Below are 15,920 nucleotides of genomic sequence, written 5' to 3'. Positions count from 1 at the left end.
CATCTCAAAATAAATAAATAAATATTTGTTGGACTAAACTATGACTGCTTTTGAAATTAGTATATGAAGTGTAAAGAAGTTACGAACTTGAGCATGCCAGTTTCTCCCTTATTTCTCCTTCAGCTAGTCTGCCTTACATTTCCCCATTTCCAGGCTAAAACCTAGCCATTTATCGATGTGGAGCCCAAGTTGGTGGTGGTTGTTTACTCCCACGGATAAATCAGTTAACACAACTATTGATCCCTTTCTGTGTGCAAGGCACTGTATGAGGCATTATGGAGAGAACTAAAGAAGTACAAATATATATGTCCTGCAGAGCTCCTATCCCAGTCTCTGCAAATATTTCTCTGGCTGGAAATAGCATACTGGTTCAGGACATGGAGTTTGGAGCCTGAATTCAAAGCCTGACGCTGCCATTTACTAACTGAGTGCCTTTGGGCAAGTTACTTAACCTCTCTGTACCTCAGTTTTCTTATCTGTAAAATGGGGATGATAGGATAACTGCCTCATATGGTCAATACAAAGTTAATATATGTAAAGAACTTAAAGAAGAGCCTGTATCACAATAAGCAGTATTAAAGAGTTTGCTCATTTTGTAGCCCAAGGGCTAAAGCAGACCTCTTATCTTAAAATATGCCAAGAACTGAACTGTGTAGTGCAGGATATCACCTATTTGTAATATTCAACATAGCTTTACAATAGAATATTTTGCAACCGACTACATGTGAAATTTCTGGACTTGGAAACCAAGCAGCACAAAACTATGTAATGAGCTTGGGCTTTGGAGTTATACAGACACAGGGATGTGATAAGAATTCAGGCTCCACCATTCACTGTGTGCCCATGAGCAAGTTACATAACATTTTTGAGCTTTGGTTTCCTCATCTGTAAATAGGGGAATAAGACATACTTCTTAAGGCTATTGCAAAGATAAAATAAGTAATACATTTGAAGCACTAGGCACAGAGCCTGCTACATAGTAAGTGCTCATTACGTGTTAGTTATTGTTGTTGTTGTTGTTTTTAGCCCAAGGTTGTTGTGAAAATTAAATGAGATAATATATACAAGGTATTTAGCTCAACGTCTGGCATATAGCAGTAACTGAATAGATGATCCTTCATCTTCATTCCTCCTGTTCCCTTTCAGTTTGAAAGACTTGACTAATATAATTTTGACCAATCAAACTTGCATTCAACGGAGTGTACAAGGCTGGTATAGCCAGCCAGTGAGTATCAGAATCTAAATGTTTATTAAGACAAAGAGCTGTCATGCAATAACCCAACCATACCATTATCAGTCTGCCATCCTTCCTGTTTCTCTAGGCAGCCTTTCCTGATGTCAACTCAACCAGTTAATCTCTCAGTCACTTGACATGTGGCTATATATATAGGCAAATATGTGTGCATGCATCCTGTGCTGCAAGCATTTACAGTCAAGTTTATCTGAACACACTGTATGGTTGATGTGAAATGCTGAAACTGTTCAAGTTTAGGTCCTCACAAAGCAAGGAATATAAAATATTTCCTTGGGAAATATTTATCCACAACAAAGAGATGTACAGTGCTTTCATGTACAGTGATTTACAGTTTTCCATGTGCTTTTACATGTATTATTACTTCATTTAATCCTTACAACAACCCCAGAGGTAGGTGTGGCATGAATTACCATTATTCTCTTTTGAGAAGAAGAAACTGAGCATCAAAGAAGCTTGTTGACCTTCTGGCCAGAAATCGCCCAGTTTGTAAGTGGTAAAAGAGGGCTTGAAACCAGGTTCTCTGACTCTGACTTCAAGCACTCTCATACATCATCTATTTAATTTTTTGGAGCTAGGCATTTTATGCTTAGGATTCTAAATATTGCATAACCATTGGATGCCACATCACCCTTGTATTCAGTGTGAAAAATGGGACTTTTTTTAATAAATAGAGAAATGGAGGTGCCTACAATTACAAAATTGCACTAGAGAGATAGTGGTAGAACTGGGAAACTCTTAGTCTAATATTTTATCTTTTATTCATATGATAGAATACTAAGCTCAGTTGTATTACTAATACTGAAGCAAAATACAAACTTTCCTTTGTTTCTCTCTTTTCTATTTGTCTTTCTTTCCTCCCTCATCCCCTTCCTTCTTTTTTTTTTTTTTTTTTCTTTTTTTTTTTTTTTGAGACGGAGTCTCGCTGTGTCTCCCAGGCTGGAGTGCAGTGGCGTGATCTCGGCTCACTGCAAGCTCCGCCTCCCGGGTTCACGCCATTCTCCTGCCTCAGCCTCCGGAGTAGCTGGGACTACAGGCGCCCGCCACCTCGCCCGGCTAGTTTTTTGTATTTTTTAGTAGAGACGGGGTTTCACCGTGTTAGCCAGGATGGTCTCGATCTCCTGACCTCGTGATCCGCCCGTCTCGGCCTCCCAAAGTGCTGGGATTACAGGCTTGAGCCACCGCGCCCGGCCCCCTTCCTTCTTTCCTTGCTTCCTTCCTTCCTGTCTCCCTCCTCCCCTCCCTCTCTCTTTCTTTTCTCCCCTTCTATCCATTTTTTCTTCTTTTCTCTCTACGTTTCTCCTTTCTCTTTCTTTCTCATTTCTCTCTTCCTTCTTTCCTTTTCCTCCCACCTATCTCCTCTTCCTTCCTTTCCTTCTTTCTTTGGAAACATTTATTTTCCAAATAATTCTCACCGTTTTTGAGCTGGTGAATCCACCGCTTCCTTAGTTCTTCAGTTGGGGAGAAGACGTAGAGAGGCCCTTCATCATATACAACCTGGATCAATGAAAACACAGACTTCCGCGGTTAGGATTCAGAAAAAAAGGAGAACGACCTTCAAGGTACTAATCTTAGGGGACAATTTGTATATTCATTGTAGAAAACAAAGAAAGGCAGAATCTTCAGTCAGCAGTGGTGTTCAGGTTATGTGAACTATCTGAAGGATTCCTGAACTCTTCATATCTAAGGATGTAGCATTTGAAAGCTCTTAGAATTTTTCATCCTCTTAGGTCCCTCCTGACTTGTGTTTCAATTCATGCATAAACTTATTTTATAATGTCTCAGTCTGCCCTTGCTGGAGATAACATTTTTGTTTATCCAACAAAGGGTATTTTATCTTATTATTAAATTCTGACTTTGTATAGAAGAGAATTGAAGTGATAATCTATATAAATTGTCTTGATTAGTACATATAGGTTATTCACTTGGATAATATGGAGTAAAATTTTAATTCATGGCTAATTACCTCCACCTCCACTACCTAGTGGCTTCCCCTCACCAATATTAGCCAAAATAAATCAAATTTGGAACTACAAACCTACTTCAAAAAGGGCAAGTTATATAATAAGCAATATCATCAAGTCAAATAGTATTTTTTTAACCATGTACAGGCATCATGCTAGGTGTTATGAAGATGCACGAAATATATAAGATGTGGTTCCAACCCTCACAGAGTTTATAGACATCACATAATAAATTATAAAGTCAAATATAAATTAATTTAAAATTATCTGCTATTCAGCATTATTCACTAGTGCAGCCAAACAATGTCATTTTGTTGAAAGGCATTGGTAGTAAAAACTGTATCTGAAATACCCCTCTTTCAAAGGTTTTGTAACTTTGATATAGTCAGGGACATGAACAAGATCCTTTTACATTTTTCTTTTTGCTTGTTAGTCTTGCTGTGCTCATAAATCCATGACAGAAAGCCCCCTCCCCTGAGACTTTCCACTTCCTTTTCTGGCTTTCACTGTTGCAGAGGCTGCTATATTCACGACATGTGGCCTACAGAGTTCTCAGGATGTAAGCAAGCCAAACTGAAGACCAAATTTGTAGTTCTTGCTCTCCTAAACAGATGCATATGTGGCACTTCAGCTCTTCCAGATTACAACAGAATTTAGGTTTATGCTAAGTCTAATAAGTCTTCCTCATACTGAACTTCCTAATACTACTCCCCTTTTCTGTCTTCAACCCACATGACCACCATTAGACAGATTATCAGAACCAGAAGGAAGTGAAATGCTCACTCAACAAGCAGAGCATCTTTCTCAATGCAGTTATCATAGACAAGACAGACTATGATAGAATTGGTCCTGCTATGTATTCTTTTTGAGGTATAGAGACTAAAAGAAACTATATTAGATTAGGTAAATAGAAAAGCAAACATTCTCAACCCATGCCGGTCTCATTTCTTGGTTCAGCATCCTTGTCCACCTCAGCTTCTATTTACTGGGTCCTCGTAGCCTTCCCTCTGCCCTGCACCCCACCACCCCTTCTAATTGTGTTACAGGGGCCTTTCAAGACTTGGTGAGAGAAAGTAACTCACCTGGAAGGGATAAGGGAATCTTTCAATGATTGAAATTTGCTCCATTTCACTGGACTCTTCACCTCTTCTCTGTAATGAAATAAGAAAAAATGGTTATTGGTTGATGCATTACTCTTTTCTGAATTTCCTTAGGTACTGGAAGCCTTTTGCTGTAGCTTCAGAAGTTTCTCCTGCACAGACAAGGCTGATGCTTAGTGATTACTTTCTATAGGTCAATAGGGACACATATACAATAGGACCCAGCGCATACCCAGTCAAGAGAGACTCAGGTATTTCAAATCATTGGGAAAATGAAGGTTTCTAAAAAATTGTTGTTGGGACAAATATTTAACCACTAATGTTGTGGGGAGGAGAGGAGTTAGGTAGCTATGTTACACCATACACCAAAGAAAATTCCAGATGAATTCAAGAGCTTAATATAAAAAATAAAACCATGAATGACTGAGAGTAAATATAAGCGATTATTTATATAACTTTGTGGGAGGCAAGCTTTTTCTAATATAATGATAAAACTTAGAACTATTGAGAAAAAACTGAACTAATTTGATGACATAGACTTTAAATCCCTATATGGCAAAAAGCATCATAAACAAAATTGAAAGATAAAGGATAAACTGAAAAACATTTTCAGCATACATTACAGTTAAAGGATTAATATTCTTATATCAAGATCTCTTTAAAAGTATTAGAAATGAGGTAAACATCGCAATGTAAAAATGGACCAAAAGGGCCGGGCGCAGTGGCTCAAGCCTGTAATCCCAGCACTTTGGGAGGCCGAGACGGGCGAATCACGAGGTCAGGAGATCGAGACCATCCTGGCTAACACGGTGAAACCCCGTCTCTACTAAAAAATACAAAAAACTAGCCGGGGGAGGTGGCAGGCGCCTGTAGTCCCAGCTACTCGGGAGGCTGAGGTAGGAGAATGGCTTAAACCCGGGAGGCGGAGCTTGCAGTGAGCAGAGATCCGGCCAGGGCGACAAAGCGAGACTCCGTCTCAAAAAAAAAAAAAAAAAGGACCAAAAATTAATGGGCAATTCACAAATAAAATATAAATGAGCAGTAGACCAACTTTATGAATAAAAGAAATTGCAAAATAAGTTAGCAACAAAATGCTCTCTCTCTCTCTCTCTCTCTCTCTCTCTCTCTATATATATATATATATTTTTTTTTTTTTTGAGATGGAGTCTTGCTCTGTCGCCCAGCCTGGAGTGCAGTGGTGCGATCTCAGCTCACTGCAACCTTCATCTCCCGGGTTCAAGGAATTCTCCTGCCTCAGCCTCCCGAGTAACTGGGATTACAGGCTCGCACCACCATGCCCAGCTAATTTTTGTATTTTTAGTAGAGACGGAGTTTCACCATGTTGGTCAGGCTGGTCTCAAACTCCTGCTCATGATCCGCTTGCCTTGGCCTCCCAAAGTGCTGGGATTACAGGCGTAAACCACCGCGCCCTGCCTGAAATGCTATTTTTCTTGGCTGTCAAATTAACTAATATTTAAAATATCTAGTGTTGGGCCGGGCACAGTGGCTCACGCTTGTAATCCCAGCACTTTGGGAAGCCCGAGGTGGGAGGATCACTTGAGGTCAGGAGTTAGAGATCAGCCTGGCCAACCTGGTGAAACCCCATCTCTACTAAAAATGCAAAAATTAGCCGGGTGTGGTGGTGGGTACCTGTAGTCCCAGCTACTCAGGAGGCTGGGACAAGAGAATCAATTGAACTGGAGGTGGAGGTTGCAGTGAGCGGAGATCGCACCACTGCCCTCCAGGCTGGGCGACAGGCGAGAATCCGTCTCAAATAATAATAATAATAACAACAACAACAACATAAAATATCAAGTGTTGGAAAAAATGTACAGAAACAGGCACTCTCATACATAGCTTGTAGGTGTGTATGAAATTCAATTCCACTTCTAGAAAAATGAAATAAAAAGATAAAAATAACCAAAGTGCACAGATTTTCTTAAAGAGAAGAACAAAATTTTACTTCTAGGAAATTATCATAAGGAAAAGAATAAAAAAAGTACAGAAAGATGTATGCAAGATTGTTCTTCTCAACATGGTTTATACTATCAAGCACTTGTAGACAAACTGAATGTGTAATAATGGGAGATTAGTTAAACAAATTACAATACATCCATAATAGGGAATACCATGCAGTCATTAAAATCATGTTATTAGAGAGTATCTATTGTCATGAGGAACAGTTTCCCACGTATCGTTACATTGAAAAAGTAGGTTACAAAGCAAGATGTGTACTATGAGTCTATGTTTTAAATGTATAACATATATAAGTGTATCTGTATGTGTTCTTAGTGAAGAAAAACATCTGTTTTCCAGGTTTAGTAAGTCTAGGTACACCAATATGTTAATAGTTGTTTTAACTGGGTAACAGGATTATGCATCATTTTAATCTTTTTGTGTTTTTTATATATTCCAGAGTTTCTATAATAAATATGCAATTCTCTTGCGATCAAGAAAATACCAAAAATGGTCAGATACAGTGGGTGGCTCATTCCTGTAATCTCCGCACTTTGGGAGGCTGAGGCAGGCGGATCACTTGAAACCAGGAGTTTGAGACCAGTCTGGCCAACATAGTGAAACCCCGTCTCTACTAAAAAAATATGAAAAATTAGCCAGGCATGGTGTTGCACACCTGTACTCCCAGCTACTTGGGAGGCTGAGGCATGAGAATTGCTTGAACTCAAGAGATGAAGGTTGCAGTGAGCCAAGATGGCACCAATGCACTCCAGCCTGGGTAACAGAGCGAGATTCTGTCTAAAAAAAGAAAAAGAAAGAAAAAAAGAAAATACTGAAATTGATATATATTTTTTAAAAGTGAACTCAAAAGTCAGTAGGTTTTATGCCTCTTGCTCTGGAAAGTGAGAGGAGAATGAATAGTAGGTATTAAAGAATATCATGTGACTCAGAGCCCTAGGATTCTGGCATTCAGACTTAACTCAAGCCTCTAAATCTGATCCTGGTAACTGAGGGAATAAAACCAATGATCTCTGATCAGTTCGAAAACTTGATATAGCATCATTTAAAAGTTTGTGTTAACAAATTTTCCAGGTTTAGTGAGATGTTCTGAATCGAAAGAAAGAAGCTAAGATTCTTTATAACCAATGTGGTAGAGTGAAGATTTTTTAAAGGAAATTTGACTGTGTTCCACGTTGCACAGCATCACCAGTCTATTTACAGAGAATTTAAATGTTGCAAATTTCTTCAAATCTGCTGTTCCCCGTCTCAGACATTGGTCTCTTCTTACCGGAATCTGTCTTTCAGGAGGAGGATTTTTTTCAGGAACCACTGTTTCAACGCAAGTGATCTTCTCAACGTCTATTGAACCCTTCTTACTGCCTCTTCTCTGAGAAATAGAATGAGGAAGAAAACGGAGAAAGATTAAGAGGTATTAAGCAACCAGATGATTAGATTTTGTTATCTAATCATTCAACGTAGTGAGGTGGCACGCACAGGCTACATCAGCACCTGTCATGTGGGGGAAGAAAAAAATATCCTTCCAGATCTATAAATCTAATCTTTGACTACCAAATGGAGGGCAAATACCATGGAAGAGTGAATGACTGTATGTGCCTTACTCATAGGAAGTAAGGAAGCAATTTCCAACTCTTCGATTTCATTCTCAATAATCATTTCATGAGTGCTCATCAATTCCAAGATTCCACGGTAATATTTTCCTTCTGGCTTCTTAGGACCTTTGACTTGCCGGCTTTAGCTAGTTACAGGCTAGGAAATACTTTGCTGAATTTGAAGGGACTTAGGTCCATTCTACCCCCCTCCTCCTACCAATGAAAATTTACCTCTTCCCCAAGAAAGATCTAAGGCCAAGTCCTTGACATCTTGAAACTCAGGTTTCATAGTCGAGAAACTTACCCCACGTTCAAAGTCATACTCATAGTAGGAGAGTTTGTGCACGGTCAAGAGAAACAGGCGCTTCTTGAAGTTTAGAGGTGATGTTTTCTTTTTCTGTTGGGATCGCTTCAGAAAGATGCTCTCCAGAATCACTGCAGCCATAGCTTCTTCTTTCTGGAGCTCACCTGTGTGCTGTTGATAATGAAAGTTCCTGAGGACCCAGGACATTAATCCTCATCCCTCTTGGTTCCCCCTCAGCCTAGCTACCTAGTTTCAAATGGAACAAAAATGTGCACAGCTCACAAAATAATTTCTTCCTACCACCCTCCTCCCACAGCCCCCAGCTCTGTCAGGTTTTAGGTATAATGGATGCACACTGAATTAGGGAGATTGGTTCGATGTTGTGAGCTCATATAAACTGGGTTCTTATATAATGGAATGCTCTAGATGTTAAATGGCACACACCTGTGTGCTTAGTAAGGCGAAGAGGTAGCTTTACACTATTCACCTTTATATGATATGTGTAGAATCTGTGAAAAGCAAGTATCTGTGCAGCTGTTGATCTTGATATACCCAGAAGGGATAATGCAGGTGCCAGAACTCCACTGAGGCAAATATTGGACTTTCAGTTCCCAATTTCCTAGACAGTGAATGTAATTTTTCAAACATTGTCCCACTGGGGTCTGTAACCAAGGGAACTAATAAGGATATGGAGGCTGCACCTGCAGTTATGGACACACACTAACTGCTGCCCAACTGATTTTGCCCACACCCACTGACAGAGCTACAAAGGATAGAAGCTTTGTTCTAAAGTTGAAAACATATATATATATATGTTTTTTTGGTGTGTGTGTGTGTGGGAGGGGGGTAGTTGTTGTTTTCTGACCTTTTCCCCATTTAGCTTAAATTAGTTCTTTTAGAGAGCATCAGGCAAAATTGATGCAACTAACTGTCTTACTGATATAAATGCCACCTCTGTTCATTTATGAAACGCAACTCATTTAGCCTCCCCAAACCTACAATACTCCAGAAGGATTCAATTTAGGTAACTGAAACACAGAAAGACAAATAAAATCCCCAAAGTCACCATTGGCTTTTTTATTCACACCAAGCAACACTTCATATCAGTTATTCACTTACAGTTTATGCACAATGTTATATTATTACTAATTCCGAACTTTCGTTGGAAAGATAAAGTGAAAACAAATGCTGTCATAAAAATAGAACACTAGGCCGGGCTTGGTGGCTCACATCTGTAATCCCAGCACTTTGGGAGGCCGAGGCTGGCGGATCACCTGTGAGGTCAGCAGTTCCAGACCAGTCTGGCCAATGTGGCAAAACCCCATCTCTACTAAAAATACAAAAATTAGCCGGGCGTAGTGGCGGGTGCCTGTAATCCCAGCTACTTGGGAGGCTGAGGCAGGAGAATCGCTTGAACCTGGGAGGCGGAGGTTGCAGTGAGCCGAGATTGTGCCATTATGCTCCAGTCTGGGCAACAAGAGCATAACTCCGTCTCAAAAAACAAAACCAAAAACAACAACAAAAAAACACTAAGTAAGTAATGAAAAAACCACCAGACCTCCACTCAAGTTTTATTAGAGGTAGGGATTTTTCCTATGGCGGGGTGGGGGGTGGGAATTTTTTTTTTTTTTCAGTAACTCCTTATGCTTTTGGTGGCACCGTGCAAGAAGAATTAATAAAGTCAGCAGTTGTTTTTTTTTTTTTTTTCTACTTTTTAAGCAGATTATTGCTCACACTAGGAAAGCAAGGGAGTAAATTTTATGAAAGCCTGGGGGCTATCCACACTGTTATTCTGCTCTTTCCTGTGGTGTAGGAGGTTCTATTCTCATGCTGGGGAGACGAAAATAGGTCAAAGGAACACCAGGGGTGTTCTGGACGATCGCTTTGCCACTTATCTACCATGTGTATGCCACCATCTTCTGGAGGTGGATTGATTCAATATTTTGTAAATTAGATTTTGAGAAAAATTGGGCAAGAGTGCAAACCTTTCCCTCCACTCTGCCACACAACCTGACTCCCTGGTTTAAATGGTCTCTCACTGGAGTGACAAATTGATGAGTTTACAATCAGCCCTTTCCAACACTCAGTTTTAGCTCTAACCTCAAAGAGGTTCATTTTAACATTACAATTATGCATTTACTCAGGAGTAGTGGTAACCAAATAATACTACTCTATTCTCTGGAACTACCAACTCATTGAGATCCCTGTAATCATACCACAATCGTTCTAGTGGCAAATTATAATTAAGTACCTCTTCACAATCAAAGACTCAAATTACAGGATAAAAAATAAAACCCTAAACAAATTGAGTACCATGACCAGTAAATGGGGGTCAGAAGCATCCCAACAAACCACGTCTGGTGTACTTCTCTTAGTTGAATAGATCGCAGGCAGCATTTTACCTTTAGTTTTGTTGCAGGCTCTTAGTGGATACATTCCCTGCTTAGATCCACCATCTGTTTCATTCTTGGCCCCTGCTCTTACTTCCTATAAGACAGGTCCTTCTGGAAGCTGCCTCTACTCTTTTTCTGTTTTAGAATAAATCCAGTTTGTACAAGAGGAAGTCTTCCTCTCTCTCAAGTATCTGTATTGGGGCAGGGTTTGGTGCTGGTCTGACTATGAGGAAGTAAGCAAGTCTTTCACTAGCCATCGCCCCTCTGAGCAAAAGGTGAAATGGCCTCCACCTCTAGATCATTGAGCTAGAGGTCTACCAGAATTGCCATGATTTGGTATCACGTTCTTTGACTGCTTTTCTCCTATTTTTTGTGATCTAGTCCAGACTCACACAGCCTGAAAATGTGGTAGCTCTTCCTTAGGCACCACTTGATCCATCACTCAGCTATGTGAAAGGAAATGGATCCATCTTTGAGTCTCCAGAAGGTTGATGTGTAACACACAGCTATGAGTTAAAAAGTAGTTAGAGGGTAAAGTTTCTGTGGGTACTTATTGTTAAAGGCCTCTTTTTTTTTTTTTTGAGATGGAGTATTGCTTTGTTGCCCAGTCTGGAGCACAGTGGCGCAATCTTGGCTCACTGCAACCTCCACCTCCTGGGTTCAAGCAATTCTCCTGCCTCAGCCTCCCAAGTGCCACCATGCTTGACTAATTTTTGTATTTTTAGTAGAGGTAGGGTTTCCCCATGTTGGCCAGGCTGGTCTTGAACTCCTGACCTCAGGTGACCTGCCCACCTTGGCCTCCCAAAGTGCCGGAATTACAGGTATGAGCCACCGTGCCCGGCCAGTAAAGGCCCCATTTTTTTAAAAAAACAATTTCAGTAGCCTACAGAGTCAGTTTGACCACAAAATATGCACAATGATGGCCGACCCTGAGCTCCACTCAGGGTGAAGGGTGGAAATGGAAGTGACATGAGTGTCTCAAACACACACACACACACACACACACACACACACACACACCACTGTTGTTCATAGAAAGAAATGGGGGAGGAGAAATAATAGACCCACAGCTCTTCATTTAAAATATAAAGTTCCAGTGTTATAATGTTCTCTTTATTAAACTATAAATGCAAGGATTTTTACATGGCCACCTTTTGCAGCCTCCTAGCTCCCTATGGAGCAGCAGAATTCAGAAAGACGAAGCTTATTAACAAGAGTTCAGCCATCAATACAAACTGCACTGTGCCAAAGAATTAATAGAAATAGCACTTGCAGAATCAGTAAACTAAGCCATCTTGGGCTCTTATCTTTGCTCGTAAGATAAAATACTATTAAGAATAATAAGGCCAGGTGTGGTGGCTCACGCCCGTAATCCCAGCACTTTGGGAGGCCAAGGCTGGCGGATCACTTGAGGTCAGGAGTTAGAGACCAGCCTGGCCAACATTGTGAAATCTCGTCTCTACTAAAAATACAAAAAATTAGCTGGGCATGGTGACAGGCACCTGTAATCCCAGCAACTTGGGAGGCTGAGGCAGGAAAATCGCTTGAACCCAGGAGGCGGAGGTTGCAGTGAGCCAAGATCGTGACACTGCACTCCAGCCTGGAGTCTCAAAAAAAAAGAAGAAGAAGAAGAATACCAGAGCAAAATTCAGAAAACTACACAGCCAGCCTATGATTGGGAAGAGTCTATGAGATATGACTTAAAATAACCAGTCAACTGTACTTCAAATAACTACTTAGCCAAAATATCCAAGAAGTAGTGTTTTCTCTTGATCTCTCCTTGAAACTACTACTCATTTGGTTAGGAAGATTCTGGCCATTCCCTGTCTTTCCTTAGGGGGATGGAATGGAACTTCTGTTCCTTTCGGTGACTTCTACCTGTCAGGTATTTTACAGGTATTATTTCATTTATTCCTCACAACAAACAGATGTTGAAACTGACACTCACAGAGGTTATGTGACTTGTCCAACCTCATCCATCTATAGCTCTTGGTATATCATCTATAGCCCTTGCTCTTTTTGTGGTGTTTCATTGCCTACTGGAGGGATTTTTGTTTGTTTATTTGTTTTTTGGTCTTTGATGAGGTTGATGCTATCTGCCTTGGGGCTATCATCAAAGAGCAGTTGGGACAAACTCCTCTCCATTTTCTAGGAATGTTCAGCAAGAGAGGAAATGGTGGTAAATACAGGAGATAAGAGAGTATTTAAGATCCTAAGCTCTTTCCTCTGCAGTATTCCTCCAGGCTGGTAAGGATGATCTGTCCCTGTTAACTGTCAATTATATTTTTTTCCACATGAGAACTCTTCTTAGTCTTTCCAGGTTTTCTTACATTTTCTCTCTTTAAATCATGCCCAAGGAGATTCTGTCTAACTAGTGAATTTCTAGAGTCGCTTGTTTCCTTTCCTGGATGTTTCATTGTTGATGGAATGAAAGCACAGTGTTTAGGTGGAACATCCACCCTTCTCTGTCCCTAGGGTTCTTATTGCTTACTGTGAATATAAAACTTTGATCAAATATACCTTCTATTTTTTTGAGACAGGGTCTCACTCTATCGCCCAGGATGGAGTGCAGTGGCAGGATCACTACTCACTGCAGCCTCCACCTCCCAGGCTCAAGCGATTGTCCTACCTCAGCCTCTCAAGTAGCTAGGACTACAGGTGTGCACTACCACACCCAGCTAATGTTTAAATTTTTTTTAGAGACACGGGTCTCACTTTGTTGCCTAGGCTAGTCCCAAACTCCTGGATGCAAGTGATCTTCTTGCCTCAGCCTTCCAAAGTGCGGGGATTATAGGTGTGAGCTGCCGCACGTGGCCTCAAATATACTTTGTTTTATATTATGAAATATTTCAAATAGAAAGTACAGAGTCGGCCGGGCGCGGTGGCTCAAGCCTGTAATCCCAGCACTTTGGGAGGCCGAGACGGGCGGATCACGAGGCCAGGAGATCGAGAGACGATCCCGGCTAACACGGTGAAACCCCGTCTCTACTAAAAAATACAAAAAAACTAGCCGGGCGAGGTGGCGGGCGCCTGTAGTCCCAGCTACTCGGGAGGCTGAGGCAGGAGAATGGCGTAAACCCGGGAGGCGGAGCTTGCAGTGAGCTGAGATCCGGCCACTGCACTCCAGCCTGGGTGACAGAGCAAGACTCCGTCTCAAAAAAAAAAAAAAAAAAAAAAAAAAAAAAAAAAAAAAAGAAAAGAAAGTACAGAGTCTATAACATTACAATCATGGACTCACCGCTTAGCTCTACAAAATCCTAACATTGTGCCATACTGCCTGAGGTGTTAAGAACTTAAATACTAGGCCGGGCGCGGTGGCTCAAGCCTGTAATCCCAGCACTTTGGGAGGCCGAGGCGGGCGGATCACAAGGTCAGGAGATCGAGACCACAGTGAAACCCCGTCTCTACTAAAAATACAAAAAAAATTAGCCGGGCGCGGTGGCGGGCGCCTGTAGTCCCAGCTACTCAGGAGGCTGAGGCAGGAGAATGGCGGGAACCCGGGAGGCGGAGCTTGCAGTGAGCCGAGATCGCGCCACTGCACTCCAGCCTGGGCAACAGCGTGAGACTCCGTCTCAAAAAAAAAAAAAAAAAAAGAACTTAAATACTATCTATATAATCAAGACCCCTTTATGTACTCCAAAATCTTAGTCTTCTCCCTCCTCAGAGATTACCAGTATCTTGAATTTGGTGTTTATCATTCCTAAGTATGTTTTCATATTATTATTACAGATGTAAGTATCTGTAAAAGATATATAGTATTGGTTTACATGTTTAAAATTTACAGGCCGGGCGCGGTGGCTCAAGCCTGTAATCCCAGCACTTTGGGAGGCCGAGACGGGCGGATCACGAGGTCAGGAGATCGAGACCATCCTGGCTAACACGGTGAAACCCCGTCTCTACTAAAAAAAATACAAAAAACTAGCCGGGCGAGGTGGCGGGCGCCTGTAGTCCCAGCTACTCGGGAGGCTGAGGCAGGAGAATGGCGTAAACCCGGGAGGCCGAGCTTGCAGTGAGCTGAGATCGCACCACTGCACTCCAGCCTGGGCGACAGAGCGAGACTCTGTCTCAAAAAAAAATAAAATAAAACAAAATAAAATAAAATAAAATAAAATTTACATATGGCCAGGTGCGGTAGCTCACACCTGTAATCCCAACACTTTGGGAGGCTGAGGTGGGTGGACGGCAAGGTCAGGAGTTCGAGAGCAGCCAGCCTGACCAACATGGTGAAATCCTGTCTCTACTAAAAATACAAAAACTAGCTGGGCCAACGCTACTCTCCCAGCTACTCAGGAGGCTGAGGCGGGAGAATCGCTTGAACCCGGCAGGTGGAGGTTGCAGTGAGTCCAGATCACGCCATTGCACTCCAACCTGGGCAACAAGAGTGAAACTCCGTCGCAGAAAAAATAAAATAAAAATAAAATAAAATAAAATAAAATAAAATTTATATATATATATGGTACACATTCTTCAGCAACTTGCTTTTTTCCCCTCAATATAATATGTTAGGTTTTATTTATTTATCTGGGTAGTTCTACTTCATATGTTTTAATTCATTTTTATATGCATAAAATATTCTATATGATTAATACCTTCCAATTTATTCATTCTCCTGTTGATGGACTTTAGGTTGTTTGTTTTCAATGATAAACCATGCTGCTGTGAACATTATTGTGATTTTTTAATCTCAGAATGAATTCTCAGTTACTTAGACAAAGTGGCAAACCCAGGTCCAGCTTATCTGTTGGACTATGCACTTTGCATCATTCCTTCTTGCCTTTTCAGTCCTGTCTTCCCGATGCTTCACTATGAAATGTGGTAGAATTATCAACTATCTCTAGTGGGAGCCTAAATTTGGCCTACAGAAAATCTCTTCCCAGTCCCAAGAAGCATCCTTCAGGTTCTAACTGAGATTTCAATTGAGAATTCCTTGGCCTTGGGACCAGAAGAGAAGTCTTCTTTAAATATCATAACTGGCCAGTCGCGGTGGGTCACACCTGTAATCCCAGCACTTTGGGAGGCCAAAGCAGGTGGATCCACGAGGTCAGGAGTTCGAGGCCAGCCTGACCAACATGGTGAAACTCCGTCTCTGCTAAAAATACAAAAATTAGCCAGGCGTGGTGGTGCGCGCCTGTAATTCCAGCTTCTCAGGAGGCTCAGGCAGGAGAATCGCTTGAACCCAGGAGGTGGAGGTTGCAGTGAGCCGAAATTGTGACACTGCACTCCAGCCTGGGTGACAGAGTGAGACTCCATCTCAAAAAAAAAAAAAAAAAAGAAAAAAAATCATAACCACAGCAACAAAGCAACCTAATCAATCTTGTTAAATTCCCAAGATGCTTTTGTT

At 41.3% G+C, this 15,920-nt stretch overlaps 1 protein-coding gene across 2 annotated transcripts in view; it reads right to left on the bottom strand.

Moving 5' to 3' along the window:
* Positions 1-15,920, bottom strand: part of LOC105499313 (Bruton tyrosine kinase) — a 38,333-nt gene that overhangs the window by 18,242 nt on the left and 4,171 nt on the right. For both annotated transcript variants that reach the window (XM_011771844.3, XM_011771845.3), the window contains exons 2-5: positions 8,187-8,357; positions 7,561-7,659; positions 4,299-4,367; positions 2,668-2,749 (exon numbers count right to left, since the gene is read on the bottom strand). In XM_011771844.3, coding sequence (XP_011770146.1) covers positions 2,668-2,749; positions 4,299-4,367; positions 7,561-7,659; positions 8,187-8,327 — 391 coding nt within the window. In that variant the 5' untranslated portion in view covers positions 8,328-8,357. The remainder of the gene's footprint in view (positions 1-2,667; positions 2,750-4,298; positions 4,368-7,560; positions 7,660-8,186; positions 8,358-15,920) is intronic.

This window comes from Macaca nemestrina, chromosome X (genome assembly GCF_043159975.1).
Source record: "Macaca nemestrina isolate mMacNem1 chromosome X, mMacNem.hap1, whole genome shotgun sequence".
NCBI classification, from domain to species: domain Eukaryota; kingdom Metazoa; phylum Chordata; class Mammalia; order Primates; family Cercopithecidae; genus Macaca; species Macaca nemestrina.
Note: the sequence above shows the minus strand (reverse complement) of the source record. Positions and strands in the feature narration are given on the sequence as shown.